The sequence below is a fragment of the Delphinapterus leucas genome, chromosome 4 (assembly GCF_059928025.1).
Source record: "Delphinapterus leucas isolate spDelLeu-1000000601 "Yukka" chromosome 4, BTC_Dleu_Yukka2, whole genome shotgun sequence".
NCBI classification, from domain to species: domain Eukaryota; kingdom Metazoa; phylum Chordata; class Mammalia; order Artiodactyla; family Monodontidae; genus Delphinapterus; species Delphinapterus leucas.
The window spans coordinates 121247891-121266799 of NC_143132.1; the positions used below are offsets into that span (position 1 = coordinate 121247891).

An 18909-nucleotide genomic window follows, 5' to 3' on the forward strand; every position below is an offset into this window, starting at 1 on the left:
ATAACATCATTGTGTTTGCTCTGAATAGACTAAGTTTAAACTAATACGAATGCTTTAAGATTCTATCCTTAGGATAGAATCAACATGGTGGTCAAGATTTATGTCTAATGATGTTCACCTCAAGAATATTTATAATACTGAAAAACTAGAAGAAATCTAAGCATTAAAAAAGAAGGGATGAGTAAATAAATTATGATATATTCAAATGATGGTATATTTTATAGCTATCAAAATTGTTTTCAAAGGACAAAATGCTCATGATAAAATTAGTAAAAAATCTCAATACAAAATTATATTCAGAACATGGTCAGTTGTATAAAGTCTACATAGGTACATGCACATCTAGAAATGCCTTTGAAAGAGCATCGAAATTTGAAATAGAGACCAGTTCACTGGAATGGGAGGACAAAGCCAACTTTCTTTTTCACACTTCCCTGTATTTTCCAAGGTTTCTAATAATAAGCATGCACTACACAAAGAACCAAAAATAAAATTTCACATTTAAGAAAACTACAGCAATCGTTAAGAACCTAATAATTTGTATCAATACCATTTGCTACAACCTGAATGACACTGAGCAGCTATTATTTCAGTAGTCAGAACTTGACAATATTTTACTTTTAAACATTTAAACTATAAATACTACTTTTGATTCTGCCACCAAAATAATCTCTGCTTTCCCTTTCTTCTGGATAAAAAATGAAATGCTCATATCCTGATTTTCTTCTTCTTGTATCCTTTTTACTGCAGCATCTTCTCAGACTCACAGGAGGACATGGAACATGAACTATCCATTTACAGTCAGCATCGTGATTTTATTCCAAATATCTACCAAGCAATGGCTAGGAGAGTAAGGTTGGTCCCTTTCCTTCCTGCCAGTTTAATATTCACCTCCATCTGAAAAATTTCCTGACAATAAGATAGCAAATATGAAATAAGGTGGTTAAAGTGAAATGAGTCAAAGCTTGGTACAAAATGGGTTACCCATGAACTTTTAAGTAGTTATATCCGTATCATCAAGAGGTTTAAAAATAAGAAACACCAGGGAATTTCTTGGCGGTCCAGTGGTTAGGACTCCGCACTTGCACTGCTGAGGGCGCGGGTTCAATCTGTGGTCGGGGGACTAAGATACCAAAGCCACACAGGGCGACCAAAACAAACAAAAACCCTCAAAATGAGAAGCACCAGACAACACATATATCACTGGATAAAAAACGGCCCACAGGTTACCACTACTCTTTAAAATACTCTTAGTGTTGTCTGTTTCTTAGCAGTGTGTTCCTTTCCTTTTTTCAATATTGGAAATGGACTCTCCACCCCGAACACAGGCACTATTTATTCCCTTTTCTGATCTAGATCCCTCAGGCTCAGCTGACTCTGCAGGGCTGGAACCCACAGAATTCTCTACATAGTCACACCTGTGGCTCTAAGAGGGGTGGATGGCAAGGAGGAGGCAGGGGGAGGGGACCAGGACAATTCTGGTAAAAGGCAGGGCACTTACTAGTTACTGTGTCATTCTGAATAGTGGCTTTTTGACACACAGATGATTTATAGATTGTTTTTAATTCTTGCACAAATATACTATTACAGTGATTAAGAACAAGGGACAAAGATTTATCTCAAATCTGTGTGGTGGTGGTGAGCTGGTGGGTAGAGGGGAGACATACAATTTTGAAAAAGCTCTCCAAGTGATTCTGAACCGACCCCCCATTCCTCTAGGTAAGAGCAGGTGAGATCTTTTTGTTTCTTGATGGTTAGTTTTTTCTTAATGACTAAGACTAATTGACCCCAGATAATTTAGAAAGAGTTATAATTAGGAAAAGGATTTAGAAAAGTTTAGACTGACTCAACTTTCTATCCTTTAATGGCAAGGATTCCCAGAAAGAAGATACCCTTTTTATTTATTTATTTTTATTTTTTATAAATTTATTTATTTTATTATTATTTATTTTTGGCTGCCTTGGGTCTTCGTTGCTGCACGCGGGCTTTCTCCAGTTGCGGCGAGAGGGGGCTACTCTTTGTTGTGGTGCGTGGGCTTCTCATTGCAGTGGCTTCTCTTGTTGCGGACCACGGGCTCTAGGCATGTGGGCTTCAGTAGTTGTGGCGCATGGGCTTAGTTGCTCCGCGGCATGTGGGATGTTCCAGGACCAGGGATCGAACCCGTGTTCCCTGCACTGGCAGGCAGATTCTTAACCACTGTGACACCAGGGAAGTCCCAAGATACCCTTTTTAAATACCTTAAAATGGATTCTAAAGATCACTGAATTATACTTTTTCAAGCAGAGATTATAAATATGCTTTGAAGATTTATCAGGGGATATTTTAAAGCACTTATTACAATTAGCATTTTAAATATGTAATTAGTACATACATTATAGGAGGGCAAGGTCTCGCCTGCCTCGTCCAATGCTGTACCTCAATCACATTTACAGTACATGATTGAGGAATATTTGTGGAATGAACAAATCTGAGACGAAGTGCTCAGCAGCCTCTGTAGCATAAGGGTACTAGAGATAAGAACCAACAAGAACCGCCTTTGGCAATTAAAAAAAAAATGTAAGTAACTCCATTCCTGGTGACATCACAGGCTGTCTAGAGGCTAAAAGACTAAGCAATATGGTCTCTTGAGCTTCGCATCCTGACACCCCATCCCCAATTTGACATTTTGGTTTCTATAAGCAATAACCACACTTCCACTAAGTTCCCAGAGTAAATCAGGGGTTGCACACTCAAAAGCTTAACAAGGTCAAACCAGACGATGAAAACCAGATGATGAAAACGCACGAAGGCGGCTGAGTATAAGGAAAATGGATGCCAGACACTGAATCTGGACCAGGGAGACATGGAGGTGGAACTGTGGCAGACAGGACAGCACGAGCACTGCCCAAGGAGGGGAGCCAGTAGGTGGCTCCGACCTTCAGGTCTCAGGCAGTGAGGGCCCAGGGTTACTGCTGAATGAAAGTTCTGCTGAGTTTCTCAAAGAGAAACTTGAAACTCAAAATTCTGAATTTGAAATCTCAATTTTCATATGTTGGCAGCTACACTGGGAAGACCAAACACAACAGATGTGAGGATTATACTCAGTCCTTGGGCCACTCATTACATTAAACAAAATCACATCCACATTGAGCCCAGCCCAATCCACCAAGTCAAATGTGGACTTTATTTCTCATTCTCAGTCGAAAACATTCACGTTCAGAATTCTTGCAGGATGGTCTGCATTCTCTTGATCACGTTTCTTACTTTTTAAAAAATCCTTTCAGGAGCCAGATAAGCTAGCTACTTTGACCTATGTCCTATAAGACAGACAGTAGTGCTTGGTTTGGGCTAGAGGCCTAAACTGTGTGAGTGAACACTAAAATAAAAGTGAATCTCGTCAATGAAAACACCGCGAAACATTTGCCATACTTTCATTTCACAACGTGTTTTCAAGCAAGTCCTGAGAATGAGGCAAGAGTCACAGGACTTGGAAGCTCACTCACCAACTGGCAACAGGACCAGACTTCCTGTCAGCAGTTTCAGGCAGAGGCAGGAATTCCCTCCACAGCTCTTGAGTATGCCTAACTATAGATTCTGTCCCCAGAATTATACACTCTAAATTAACTGGACACCCAGGGTCTTACCAAATTTAAGTCCTAGACTATATGGTAATATGCATATTCATAAGAAAAGGAGGCATTTTTATTTACCTGTAATTTTGAAAGGTCTTCCATATAATTTTTATCAGCCAAGGATTCAGATGATATTAAGACATTAACCCACGGACTGATTAAGCCATAATGACTACAGGTGTTTATCTAAAATGTAAAAGAAATTTATCATAAACAAAGATACAACAAAACAAGACTTTCTTCATCCATCCCACAAACAGCAAGCAATCCCTAACATTCTGCCGTGTCCCAAAATTAGGTATACATTTTCCTGGTAATGGGAAGAAAGTCTTAGAATGTATTCCCCTGGAAAAGGTTTTAGTTTTGCTGCTTCTCACTGAATAAATCCTCACTAAATATTTCCTAATATTTTAACTTTCAAAAAACTGCAAAGAGACACTTTCTCACAAAAAGAGCAATACTTCCTTTAAGCTAATTACGCTCAAAAAAAATTAACAGTAATACTGAAAATAATTTTTATTTCTACTACTTTCCTTGGGAGGCAAAATCTCTTCCGTAAGTTCTCAAGACAATTCCCATAAAGACTCCCTTATTCAAGCAAACCCACATTAGCGACTCTGTCACTGTGAGGGACAAAGGGGCTGCCGGGGGTCGGGGTGAACAGGAAGGATAAGAGTAGAGTTGTTAGGGCTGCTGCAGACTGCGGAACGGCTCTTGTCTGTGCAGCTGACAGGGAATGGAAGTCTGGTAAGGAAGTCTCTCTCCCACAAGCCTTCTGCAGTTCCTCTCCCAGCAGGGAGGTCTGCAGATGTCTCTTCTCTCATGTTCCGCTTCATGACTCTCGCCTAAGGGAGCACAGATGGATTTGGGGAAAAGCCCTTTCTCCCACACTTTGGCTACTGAAGTACCACTGTAGGTAAGTAATATAGGAGCAGTAGAAGGCGCTCTTTAGGATACAAAAACGTTTAAAATGTGGGTAACTTCACTCACAGACAAGTTTTAAATGTATTTTTAACTCTTGCTTTAAAAAGATATCCGGTAGGGCTTCCCTGGTGGCACAGTGGTTGAGAGTCCGCCTGCCGATGCAGGGGACATGGGTTCGTGCCCTGGTCCGCGAGGATCCCACATGCCGCGGAGCGGCTGGGCCCGTGAGCCATGGCCGCTGAGCCTGCGCGTCCGGAGCCTGTGCTCCGCAACGGGAGAGGCCACAACAGTGAGAGGCCCACGTATCGCAAAAAAAAAAAAAAAAAAAAGATATCCAGTAATATGAATTACGACTGATTTTATGCTGTTAAAAATAAGAAGGGTCAACAAAAATTAAAATAAAAAGAAATAAAAATTTAACAAAAACATAAAACACACACAAAAAACCCCAAAAACAAACAAACAAAAAAATAAGGGTCATTATCATAATGTGTAATGTACATAAAGTTTAATTCACTGTACTATTCCATTATCTTACCAGATCCTCTGATGTTCTCAATGGTGTGGTGTCAGGTGGCTGCCTCTTAGATAATCTCCAGATGTACTGTGATGTGAGCTTGAAAAAGAGTTCCTGAAGTACCACATCTGGGAGACACGCTACCAGCTGAGCTTCCCAAAAGTCTACTAAGAGCTGAGGAATCGTATCTTCATCTTTACCACAAAGCACCTTGAGAACAGTGAAACAAGCCCCCATAGCTCAGATAAATATAGTACTGATCAAGTTACAGCTGGTCTGAACAGCACTCCATCATGTGGGCCATGTATTCAATAATTTATCTCTAGCATTAGTGCCGTGGCAAAAGCGAATTTAGACATTTTAACAGACTCCAGGTTGCATGAACAGAATTTTTCTAGATACATTTTTTTAATCTGTACTTTTATAAGTGGTTATGTGTAAGTCTCATTTTTCAATAAACAAATGAAAACTCACTTCTCTTATTCTGCTCCCCGTCCCCCCACCAACTTCATCAGGCCATCCAGAACAATTGCATTTTCAAAGTGACAAACCTTAAAGAAGGAATCTGCTTCTTCAATTCCAATTTTGTTGTTCTTCTGTAAGCCAAGGACTGAAGCCACAAGCAATCCAGGCTGAGTCTCCTTCAACTGAACTGCAAATTCAGTTGGAACAATCTGTCCTTTCCTCTGTTGAATCAACAGCCGAGGTTCCAGAATGAAGCCACATACCAACTTCATCTTCAGATAAAAAAAAATTTAGGAACAGGATAAACATTGCGTTCATCTTGGAAATACACGCTAGTGAATTCAAGAATCAGTGATAAGCCATTAATAACTTATTGTAATCTTAATTTTTTCTTTACAAAGACAAGTTCTAAGGACATCATTGGTAACTGTCTTTGTAGAAGTTATTATTACTTAATTAAGCATCAAGATGTCCTATTTTGTAGACAGCTTTAAATTGAGGTCTATATAGGATGTTTCAAAATTATGAAAAGAAAATTCATCTTTCTAGAATTCTACTCTTCAAAGTAGAGGACATCTCAGTGCTAACCTGAGACATAATAAGTGCTCAATTCATGTCACTTCTTAATTTCTTTCTCTACTGATTAACTTTTTTGGCTTAATATCCCTAAATGGCCTCTTTTCCAAAGGGAAGCTACCTTTTCTTGGATACCCCATTCAAATGCCTAATCTCCCACACAGTCATTTGTGATCTTCCCAGATGCAGGCTATTTCTGCAACTACTGGATTCCTAAGACTCAAGGTTAATAACCTACTTGCTGTACTTGATTATACATCACTGTTCTGTTTTCAGGGACAAACCACATCACCCCCTCGTGCCAGGTCAGACTGTCAGCTCAGGGCAGAGCCTGTATACTCTTCACTGCCAAGCACTGTGTTCTGAACATACCTGAAACTACGTTGAAAAGTCTTTGGATACCCATTGCTGCCATTTATCTTTCATTTTTTCTTTTTCATTTGCCAAATCCAAAGCCCAAGCACTCCCACTTTGGGCCACTTCCTTTTTAAGACTAAGTCTATCTTCCTTTACAACTAAGAAAAAAATGAGCTACACAGAAGCCAGAAGAAAACTAAACACCTCAGGACCACTGAGTCCTATTTTAGCTTGCTGTTAATACCAGGAAGGGCACCATACCTCTGAATGGCTTTTCATTTCATTTCTGTGCATGTCAAGATCTCTCATTTTCAAAGCCACTGCTGCCTTGGTCAATGTCACTAAGACTGATGAAAATCCAGAAGTATCCAGCTTCCTTAAATAGCTTATGGCAGTTAAAGGATCAATATTCTTCATAGAAGGACTACAGAGAATATGGGGCAGTTGCTTCGGCTCAGCGACATAAAACATCTGAACCACTTTTGCTGCCAATTCCTTTGGTGAGCGTAAACAAGAAATAAAAGGTCAGTCAGCTGATAGAAAGCAACAAAATCAGCAAAAAAAAAAAAAAAAAGGATAAAAAGCCAAGATACAAACATTCCAATTAAGATAAAATTACAGTACTATGCTTCGATTTAAAAAGAGAGTTGATGGTGATAGCGTGGGAGAGCTGAGATGACCTAAAGTGATCTCTTTGCTGAGTTATAATGAAGAAAAAGCAGGGAAAGTGTATACTAAGTTGTGTCCAGCATTTCTAATTTTAACAAGAGTTCAGAAGAAGAAAACAAATATTGGATTAAATTATACTCAAAAGTCCATTATAGAAAATTACTGCTTAATACAAAATTTACTTATATTTAATGTACAAAATATACTTAACATTTATAAGAGAAAATTTCATTTCTCTTAAAACCTTAAAACACTTGGTATCACAATACCCAACTTTGCATACTGGCATTCAACTCTTTAAAAATACATGAGGAGCTAAAAATGATCCTTAATAATGTCTGAAGGTTGCTGGGCCAGGATTTCACAAGGGAAACTTTGGACACCTGGAGAGTGGGGCAACTAGGGTTGTGAAAAGGGCTGCAGATGAGAAGGCGGCAGGCAAAGCCCAGGTTCTATGTCATTCTTCTAAAGACATGCCACTGTCACATTGGGCAGGTCACTCAACCACAGTGGACCACACCCCCCTGTCTATGTAATGAGAAAGTATGAGAAGATGATTATAAGTTCTCTTCCAAGCTGTAATTCTGAGTATTATTAATGAAGAAAAGGGCACACTAATTACCTTTTTTAGAAAAAAAAGACTATAATACCAATGAAAAATACTTGGAACTTGATTTCTCAACAGAATTACATAAAATAAATTGCTAAAATGAAAAATTAAAAATATTAGATATAACTAAATAGAAAACTTATTCACTTCACTTAATTCTTCATCCAGGTTTTCATAAAGTGAATGATTAACGTAAAAGATTAATCCCCTCTCGTATTTCTGCGCTCCATCCTCTAATGCCCAGTCCACTCGGGCCAAAACTTCAGCCATAGACAAACCAGACATCTTATAGTATGGCAAGGCGAGGTGGGAATACTGGGTGTCAAGCCTAAAGGGAAGGAAGTAAAAAAAAAAAAAAACTTCAGATTTGTCATGTTTAAGTTTGGATGTCTAACACATTTAATAATAAAACAGACATGATTTCCAGAAGACATAAATCTCAAAATACTTTTCTACGGCCATTAGGAGTTGGAACATACTCCTGAGTTTTGTTCTGCAAAGTCATTCTAATTAATGTAGCTTCTTTTTGCTTGCTCATAAGAAAAACAAAAACAATTCATTAAGTGAATTTTAATATTCATAATGTGGCTCTAAAATAAGGTGTTTATAAGTAGGAAAAGTCTTTTATCAATTTATAATGACTCCCGTGGGTCAAGTAAGCCTTGGAAACAATTATATATGAAAAAAAATTATAAAGATCATTCTCATCTGGACAATGGCTACAGGATTTGTTCATTTTGTGAAAATTATTGTGACTTGTACACTTATTACTTGTGTACTCTTCTACGTGTATAACTCCATTAAAAAGTTTTTTTTAAGTTTCCTCAAAAAGCTGAAATATTGAGTAATGGTTACCATTAAATCTATTAACATAAAAAAAAAAGATCATTCTCAAAAAGAGAAATCACTATTGATCCTAGTGTCCTTTTCTGACATCATAAAAGCACTGACTACTAAGGTTAAAATCACAGAGTGTCCAACTAGTATCTCTCCCTTACAGCTCATAGTAATATGGTTGTCTCAGGGATGTTCACTGGTCCTGCCCCACCCCCGCCCAAAGGTCTGAAAAGAAACTTCAAATTCCTAAATTAACTGATGGGAGACTCATGAACTGCTCATCCAATAAACTGTAAGTCCTTGAAGGCAGGCAACAGGTCGTGCTCATCTCTCTAAGCTTAGCCCAGTACCTGACCCACAGGATGTGCTAAACAAATGCTGTGGCATAAATGAATAACTAAACCACCTCCCCTCATGCGTCCTCCCATTTGTCAGGTAACTGCCAGAGCTGGAAAAGTTAGTAAGCACACCTGAAGCTCAGGATGGCTTCTCTGACAAGTTTCCAAGTAGCATCACCAACCTGCTGTAGCAGTCTCCAAGGTGCCCACAGCTTTCTTTAAATGCTTCTAAAAGCTCGGCTTTTTCTCCAGGTTCCAGCTGACTGGCATCCATCAGGGCAGCTCTCACTAACAGGTGAGCCTCGCTGAGAAGGTGGATGCAGCTCTGCGTTTTTGCAGTCTTGTAGGCGTTACTGTAGTCTACCTAACACAAAAAAGGCAAGCAGCTAATGTTGCTTTAGACATCTCCCCAAAGTTTCCCAGTTCTTAAGAATATCTACCCAGTTGGTTACTAAAATCAATATCTGAACACATTAAATCCTAAAAAATAAAAAGTGGTTATTTGTCATTCTGATAAGGCCTAGCTAAAGTGGTTTTCTTTTCCCCCACGATCTATGAGCCAGTTTAACACACACGATTGTAACTATTCTCTTGTTAAACAGTGCTAATCATTAGAGAAGGTACAATTAATACTGTAACACTAATAATACTGTTAACTTAGCAATAATTTGACCACAATTTGATAAGGCTAATGAACATATCCGAAAACCTTAACTTTATTTTTAAGTTCTAGGATTTAAATCTTTCTCAAATTCAGATTGAGTATGCTTCCTTTATCTTAGTTTCAATCTGTGAATTTCGGTTCTGCTACATCTATTTCTGTAACTTACAGTGGGCTTATAAAAATTATCACTAGCTAGGAATTCCCTGGTGGTGTAGTGGTTAAGAATCTGCCTGCCAAGGCAGAGGACGTGGGTTTGATCCCTGGTCTGGGAAGATCCCAAGTACCTTGGAGCAACTAAGCCCGTGGGCCACAGCTACTGAGCCTGTGCTCTACAGCCTGCGAGCCACAACTACTGAGCCCATGTGCCGCAACTACTGAAGCCTGCGCACTCTAGGGCCCGTGTGCTGCAACTACTGAGCCCACGTACAGCAATTACAGAAGCCCAAGCGCCTAGAGCTCATGCTCCGCGACAAGAGAAGCCACTGCAATGAGAAGTCTGTGCACCACAAAGAAGAATAGCCCCTGCTCACCACAACTAGAGAAAGCCTGCGCACAGCAATGAAGACCCAATGCGGCTAAAAATAAATAAAATTAAAAAAAAGATTATCACTGGCTAATCTGAGTCAATCAGTATTTTTAGACTCCAGTAGGCAAATCACCTAGATGACGTCTAAGACTTTCAATTAAGCAAGACTGAAAACAGAACAAAGCTGATAAAATTATCAGCATTAAAATGCCAGGGCAAAATCAGGCAAAACCTTCACCCGATGACCAAAATTAACATTACTAGTGAAGGGGAAATGAATATTCTGCACCTCCCGGTGTGATACTCTGAGAAAGATACGTCACCTACACAATGTTCTGGCCAAGAAGAAGAATATACAACCTGAATCTAATCATGAGAAATGATATGAAATGAGAAATGAAATGAAATGAAAAAATAAATTTTTATAAGGTGGCAGGGGGAGAAATATTTTTCAAAACTGTTATAAAACAAAGAGTGGAATCTAAAAATACAACAAGCTAGTGAATAAAACAAAAAGACACAGACTCACAGATACAGAAAACAAACTAGTGGTTACCAGTGAAGATAAGAGAGGGAGATTAAGAGGTACAAACTACTACGTATAAAATAAATAAGCTACAAGGATATATTGTACAACACAGGGAATATAGCCAATATTTTTTAATAACTACAAATGGATTATAACCTTTCAAAACTGTGAATCACTATGTTTATACCTGTAACTTATAATATTGTACGTCAACTATACTTCAACAAAAGAAAACAAAAAAAAAATTTTTAAATAAAACAAAGAAAGGCTGTGAACATATTCTGGATTAAAGGAGCTAAAGAGACGTGACAGTTAAATACATTACTTGATGGATCCTGGACCTGGGGCAGTAGGTGCTGGGGGCTTCTACTAGGCCATTATTGAGTCAATTGACAAAACTGGAATATGAACCATAGACTAAAGTATTGTGTCATTGTTAAATTTTCTGAAGCATGTGTGTGTCCTGTGGTTATATAAGCAAATATCTCAATCCTTAGGAAACATGCACTGAAATATTTAGGAGCCTTAGGCTATGACGTTTGCAATATACCTTCCAATGGATCAGGAGAAAATATACATGCGTGCTTGCGCATTTGTACAAGAGTGCAAAAAAGAAGAAAAGAGAGGGAGAAACAAAGGGAGTATAATGTTGGCTATGGGCAAATCTGTGTGGGGAATACACAGGTTTTACTTGTACTATTCTTATTCTTGCAACTTTTCTGTAGGTTTGAAATTATTTCAAAATAAAGAGTTTATAAAAATTGTCAGGGATGAGTAGGCAGTTGTCACTCTTAGAAGAGGAAGAAGGATGCCTATGGGACAATGCTACAAGTGCTGCAGTGCCCTGGGACTATCTGTTAATATTTCAAAGAAGTGTGAGACAGGGACATATGATCTAAGATTTCTTTCGGCTCCATTTCATGGTTCTCTTTGCTAGGGTTCAAAATAAAGGTCAAAGGCTACTTATGTTTAGACTGGAAAATCAATTATCATAGGAGAGTGGGTATGAACAAGGGAATCTTATTTTAGTGAAGGGAATTTCTCCTGGCTCCTCAAATATCAGGAGCTGTGAAAACAAGAAGGTGAAGATAATACACTGCACTGTCAGACAGAGCCTGGAAGCTGGCTGGCTGTGGCATTCTGCATGTACGATAATTAGAATCAATTTCTAGTCATCAATTAGACTCTAAAAATTTCTACCAGTAAGAATTACAAGTCTGAAAGGAATACCATTTCTTTGTACAGTTGCACTGGTGAGATCGTATTCACAATATACAAATTCCACCCAGCCTCAGCTACAGGAGGTGTTTTGAGATTAACACTGGTACCTTTTCTAGAACTAAAAGCAAAACAAAGGACAAGAATTATAAGACATATTATTAATAAACGGGAATTTTAAATGGTAAATATTAGATACCTAAAATATTGTAATTATGATATCATTTTCATTTAGTATTTTCTTTGTTGATTACCTACACAGTCGATTTTTAGAGAACATTAGTGCACAATGCTACATAGGCCAAACAGCATTTAACATACTGCACTCTCACGGACTGATAAACCAAGCATTTGCAATTCATTCCACAAGTATTGTTAAATAGGCAATAAGTTCACAGAACAGGCAAGAGTCCTCAAAAGGAAGAAAGCCTTGGATATGGCCTTCATGAGGCCAGGGCTGCTGGGAAAATGCAAAAGACAGAACTGAACATCTGCTGGAGGCACTACCTTATCTCTTGCTTTCACTATATGATGCATTTTCTGTGGTATGCAATCTTTTAAAAATGCAGACCCTAGACCAAATGAATTTTCAAATAAATTAGAATTTTAAAAAAATCATTTAAAAATATATAATACTTTTAAGATGTCAAATGTGTGAGATTACAAGCTATTTTTCCTCTCGCCAGAAAGCTTTTAGGATCAGTCAGTCTCAGACCACTTTGTGCACACTCTAAGTGAGCAGTTACCCAAGGGAACCTGGTTATTCCTGCTGGTGGAACAAAGCACAGGCACAAATAATTCAGAAGAGCTTAAACTTATGTTAAAAATGGAAAACAATGTTAGACTTGAAATACAATCTGTGTTCCTCCCCTGCAAACAGATTTCTTTCCTACTTAATTTTCCATAGAGGACTGTTCAAATTAGATTGCATTCCCTACCACTAAGTTCACAGTATAGAAAACATCGAATGGAAGCATTAACTACTCTGGAATTAAGCATTCTATTCCAAACAATGTGAAAGCAAAAAACCGAAGTGTCAACCTGAGATTAGAATAATGCACTTTTACTCTAAGGTAGATTAACACATAATCTATACATCATGAATGTGCTTTAAGGTAAGAAATGCATTGTTAATTTCTTTTTCATTGAAATACCAGAAAATAATCTTTGGATAAAAATGTAGCCACTTAAAGACCAAAGAAGAAAAATAATAAAGAGCCTTGTCACTTGGATCAGCATAAGAGGCTCTGTCTTACTTGTTAATTACACAAAAAAGGCATGCCCTTTAGCTTCTTATCTAAAACACCACAGATATTTACTGAACTAATTTTATACTTCATCTTCTTCTAAAAGTTCAAGGTCAATTATAAAGGATATTATAGAGAGCATCAGAAACTTCTTTTCTTACTCTGGAAAAAAAGAACACCTAGAAAAGCTATCTGATCATTCAAAGCTTTCATTTAAAAAAATATCAACAAAGATGTATGCAAAATATAGCAGTAACAATTCATTCCAGAAACTTTCGCAGGAATGTCTGGGGGTGAGGGGATGCTTACAGAAGCCTCTTGGGTGACTCTCTTCTCTCTGGAATTGTTTCAGGGTCTGCCTTGGTCAGAAGTATAATGTGGTTTTTAAAGTGACAGATGGCTTTCAAGCCTATGAAAAGCTGTATTCTTAAAGCACAGACATCCATACTGACAGGTGGGCAAGCCTAATAAGGAAAAAAAAATCGGAAATTTAGCTAAGGAATAAAGTGCATGAATTTTAATCTTCAAATATCAATGTATTTGATACAATGTCTCCTTCCCCCTCACTCTCCCCCCAAATAATTCAAATACCTGTTCTTATCAGAGTAAGAGGTTATCCTATCTAAACTATTTAACCAACTAGCTCATCCATGTGTCTGCCAAAGAGCTACTTAGTATCTGTTGACTTTGATTTAAGGAATGCAGAGGGCGGGTACACCTGAGGCCCCTCAAAGCTGCGGGAACTCTCTGCCTTACAGAGACCCTCCAGGAGCCCAGCCCTGGGCTGATTACCTGCCACCCAGGAAATTCCCCACTAACAGTGGGCTGGCTCAGGGTACGTTCAAGTGGCCTCTTTAGACAAAACGAGACGCTATAAAAGGACATTGTACTTCAGGTAGAGTACATAAAATGGTTTCTTAGTGGTTGCGTGTGTACGAAAGAAACACTCTCATGTTCCGATGGCTTCTGTTAGCTCTGTAGATGTGAACACTGCCTGGAACAGCCAACAGGCTGGGGTGTGTCAGGCAAACTGGAGGAAATCCTGGACCAGGAGCCAGCCTCCTGTCCTTATAAGGGACCATTCACTCAAGTAGAATGGATACGGAAGATAATGGAAGAGCTCTTTCTGCGACTCACAAAATGGTGCTGCCAGGCCTCCCCCTCTCCTCCATTAATGCTGTTTTGATTCTGAGGTCATCTTCATTGTCCCTTTTGTACAAAGCACATGGGGGAAACCCTCCATCTATTTTTTACATTCCTAAGAATAGTCAAGTTGGCCTTGGTGATGCTGAGCCAGAATCTCAGAGGAAAGGGAAATGAAGATCGCGTGTACTTTGGTCCCGACTCTGAGGTTGTGAAACCTTTCTCAGACACCGCAGCTCCCAAAGCCTGAGTCAGCAAGGGAGCAAAATGATGGTGTGCTCATTCAGGGGCATCTAGGATTTCAGAATGGTGGAATCGCAGGGAAGGGGGAGCCTGGAGGTGAGATCACCGTCCTTCCCTCTGCCACCTTCAGGAGGACTGGCCTCAGGGGTAGCGTTCCCCACCAGCTGCCCATCTCTCCTCTTTTCTACCTTCCTTTCTTCTGTGTTCCTTCCCTCTGGTTTTATGAGACTCTGAGAAGGCCTAGAACTGATATTTATTTCCAAATGCAGATTGATCCTACCTCAATCTGTTATGTACCCCTCACTCCACCATCACTATCTACACAAGCCTATGTCTCTCCGAGGCTTAAAACAAAAAACAAGGGGCTTCCCTGGTGGCGCAGTGGTTGAGAGTCCGCCTGCCGATGCAGGGGACACGGGTTCGTGCCCCGGTCTGGGAGGATCCCACATGCCGCGGAGCGGCTGGGCCCGTGAGCCATGGCCGCTGAGCCTGTGCGTCCGGAGCCTGTGCTCCGCGACGGGAGAGGCCACAACAGTGAGTGGCCCGCGTACGGCAAAAAAAAAACAAACAAAAAAAACCTCCTGAAAAGGCTATGTGTATATCTTAAACACAGACAGAAAGGCATGGGAAAGCTATGATGCTTATTTCCCAAGAGGCTGAGGGTAGGCGGTAAGCCTGGTCAGCAGCAGAAAGTGATAGGCAGCCCATAGCAAAAGAGAACTCAGGCACAATTTCCAGAAAACGCCAGTGCATTTCACGATTTGGGTGACAGTGATAATGGAAGAGTGCCTCGGACACATTAAGTACTACACACCATCATCACTGAACATTCATTTTTCCAGAAAAAGGCGTTCCAGGTGCCAGATGGACATTAACATGTGAAATCGAGGCCATGATAACTTGGGGGTTCCCTACAGCACGGATATGCACAACAAACACCCATTCAAACAGCTTATGCTCTGGAGGTAAAACTGCACATGAGGAATACGATGCAAATGATCAGTGTCTTTCTGAGAACAGAAATTCAAGGTCAGAAAACAGAGAATTTCATCATAAAACTGCCTCTGTTTATCTGGCGGTCAAGAGCTTTTCAGAGACTAAGCGTATTACTACTCACTAAAAACGAGGTTATTGATCTAGAATATCCATTTACACTAGATCAAAACTACAGAACTACAGGAAAGTGGCTGAAGGCTTTGTAAAACGATTAAAGAATTAAAGGCATATCTGATAACAGTATAAATAAATCATATGAATGCACTGTATTCACTTTTGTGCTCTTGAATATACTGATTTCTGTACTGTTTTGTTAACAGCTCTATACAATTGCCACCAATACTTCTATTAAATGAATAAAATTGTAGTATACCATAGCTGTGAAGTGCTCTCTCTGAAGTTACACTATATATATATTCTTTACCAAATTTTTAAAACTATGCATTATATCTAAATTCTGAGTAAAATGCTTTCAAAGTAATCTTAAAAATTACCATCTAAACCACAAATCACAAAATGCTTATCATTTTACATTCCAACATTCTAATTGAAAAAAACAAGACTTTTATGTTTGCCAAGCTTAGACACGAAGAGCAAATTTGCAAGCACTCATACTGTGATCTTTAGGTTGCACCGTCATAAGCCAGCTCTAACCTTCAGGGTGGTGTCCACATACGGGTCCTCCTCCCGAGCGGCTGCCGCACTGCACCGCACTGTGTAACACTGCAGGTTGTTACTGAGGAAGAGGAGAGATGCCACTGAACAAACTGGAGGCCAGGAACCAATGTGCCCACTGTTGGGAGGATTTCACAGGAGCACAGAGCAATGGCAGGGGTGGGGGAAGACCCAAGTATCTGTCAAATGCTGACAAGTTAGGCTACTTCTTAACAAGGAGAGTACCTCAGAAACCCTATGGAGTGTTTTTTAAAATACATGACTGGTCCCCACCTCACTCCTACCCAAATCATAATCTCTAGGGGCTGAATCTAGACACGTATATTTCTACAAAGCTCCTCATGTGACGTACACTCCTAGTTAAGAACCATGGATCTGGGTCAATACCCTCATCTTATAGACAAAATGATGCCCCTGGGATCTGCCCAAAGTACAGAGAGGTGACTATTAAAGCCAAGGTTAGAACCCAAGTTTACTGATTATTATCTCGGGATGAAATGGAGCCTGGATTATGCTGGGCAACACACTTAGATTATGCAAACCCAATCCATTGGTAGAGAAAATCAGAGACTGTCTGAAGGAACCTTCAGAATTACCTAGTCCAGCAGCTTGTTTTTAAAGATTAGGGCCTGCAAGGTACATGACTGGTCCAAGTCCTCTCTGGAGAATGGAGTTAAATTAGACCCCAGGTCTCCTCACTCTTCACACTCCTCTAGCTCTTTCCACAACCCCAGGTTATGTCTGCACAGCAAAGCAACCTGGAGACCCCACAGTAAGTGCTTGGAGACTTACAAGTCAACCCTCCAACACTGACATTGAAAACCATCAATGGTTAACTTAGAAATTGCTACGAAACCCATCTTGTCGTGGGTTCCCAGGAATGATTTTTAAAAACAAATCAGAGGGCTTCCCGGGTGGCACAGTGGTTAAGAATCCGTCTGTCAATGCAGGGGACACGGGTTCGAGCCCTGGTCCAGGAAGATCCCACATGCAACTAAGCCCGTGCACCACAACTACTGAGCCTACGAGCCACAACTACTGAAGCCCATGCGCCTAGAGCCTATGCACCGCAACAAGAGAAGCCACGGCAATCAGAAGCCCGTGCACTGCAATGAAGAATAGCCCCTGCTCGCCACAACTAGAGAAAGCCCGTGCGCAGCAACAAAGACCCAGCGTAGCCAAAATAAATAAATAAATAAAAATTTTTTAAAAATCGGAAAGTGAGAGAAGCAAAAATGAACTCTATTGAAATAAAGAAATGAAGGACTAAAGCAAATCTAACAATAAGCTTAAAATAGAAGAAATACTTCTTTAACAAGAGAATCATTCTGACATTTTCACAGCTGCGAGACTTGGCACGATGTAGAGGCATCAGTCAGGACTCTCCATCTGTTTGCTGGGGCTTTCACTTTGGTCTCAGCCCACTGTCAACTGTGTCCATGTCCAGACAGCTCTAGGATGTGACCTCTGGAGTCATGACAATAGCTGGGACGGTAGCACCACCGCTTAGAAATCTGGGGTAGAGGGTGCCCTCACGAAGGAAACTAAACAGAAGGGACTTTGAGATACTGGGAACCAAAAGAAGTACCTGCAGTGGGGCCAGGATGACAGGTCAGAGTAGCTATGACCACAAAGATGACCTTTAGGTTCTAGAGAGAAAAAGGCTGCATCCTCCGACTCACCTCCAGCAACATTAATCCAGCTATTAGCTATCGCTGGAATACCAAGCAGCAGTATAAGAGAAGAACAAAGTGAACTGAAGTGCGCTGGCCTGGAAAGACGTCCAGGATACGCTGCTAAGCAGACGAGCAAGTTGCTCAAAAGTGGACATCATACGATCCACTTCTGTAAAAAACAAACCATAGTTGTTTATGTATTCTTATAAAAAAAAAAGTTGGATGAATAGACCAAGTGTTGACAAGGTTGACTCTGAGAAGGCGGATTATGGGAGGCCTTCCGATTCATGTATGTCTACAAGGATGACATTTTATCACATGATTTTATACTGTTCTTAGAGTCTTTTAAAAAATATTTTATTGCTTTTTTTTGAGGGTATATAAACACATCGCTATTCAAGAAACTTTTCAAGACAAACTTATGGATCAAGATACTTCTAAAATACGTATCTATCGGGTAAAATAAAAAATATGTAAAAATTAGTTCAACAATATAGGATTTTAAATATAGGGGTGGGGAATCTTTATTAAGAATCTGAATTTACATATAACAACCGCTATTCTAATGTCTAATGCTTCCATAGTCAGGTTAATGATGTCAAAGTATCTTTTGGTGCTAATATTAAGAAAAGCTTCAATAATTTCCCACCTGGAAGCAGGCAAAACCCACAGATTTTAAGTCTCTTCAAGCCCTCACTATACTATGTTTTCGGGACTCTACATTCCAAACTAGTTCACGACATACTTTGGGTGGAGGGGCATTTAGAGGGTCCACTCACTAAATTCTCAGTGTCCTGTACATTTATACAATCAGATGGATAAACGATAGTCTGTTGTATAAATATTTGGGGGCAGAAATAAATATTTTCTTCCTTCTTTCTCCCTCTAATTTTTCCTTGGTTTCTGAGAAGCTATAGTTTTCTGGATTCTTCGGCATCTTTACAGACCCTTCTCTTTTTCCCCTCGCTTTCTAAACATGACTTTTACCAGTTTAGTTCTCCAACTACTTTTCTCTGTCTACACATTCTTGGGGTCATGATCACTACTTTGATAATGAGCTCGTTTTTGTTGGTAATAAAAATATCTAA

The 18909-nt window shown here is 39.7% G+C and overlaps 2 protein-coding genes across 7 annotated transcripts in view; one reads left to right on the forward strand and one right to left on the reverse strand.

Moving 5' to 3' along the window:
* Positions 1-2312, forward strand: part of CP (ceruloplasmin) — a 64086-nt gene extending 61774 nt beyond the window's left edge. Inside the window, exon 19 of the mRNA XM_089911032.1 lies at positions 751-2312. Coding sequence (XP_089767158.1) covers positions 751-854 — 104 coding nt within the window. The 3' untranslated portion in view covers positions 855-2312. The remainder of the gene's footprint in view (positions 1-750) is intronic.
* Positions 1-18909, reverse strand: part of HPS3 (HPS3 biogenesis of lysosomal organelles complex 2 subunit 1) — a 44773-nt gene that overhangs the window by 5191 nt on the left and 20673 nt on the right. For 5 of the 6 annotated variants that reach the window (XR_016393121.1, XR_016393123.1, XR_016393122.1 and 2 more), the window contains exons 6-14: positions 16125-16206; positions 13398-13552; positions 11854-11962; positions 9087-9268; positions 7877-8057; positions 6712-6945; positions 5604-5789; positions 5074-5262; positions 3690-3797 (exon numbers count right to left, since the gene is read on the reverse strand). Coding sequence is in view for 3 of the 6 variants with exons in the window: in XM_089911028.1 (XP_089767154.1) it covers positions 3690-3797; positions 5074-5262; positions 5604-5789; positions 6712-6945; positions 7877-8057; positions 9087-9268; positions 11854-11962; positions 13398-13552; positions 16125-16206 (1426 nt within the window). In the remaining 3 variants the exon portion in view is untranslated. The remainder of the gene's footprint in view (positions 1-3689; positions 3798-5073; positions 5263-5603; positions 5790-6711; positions 6946-7876; positions 8058-9086; positions 9269-11853; positions 11963-13397; positions 13553-16124; positions 16207-18909) is intronic. The other variant, XM_089911029.1, reaches the window with a different exon arrangement.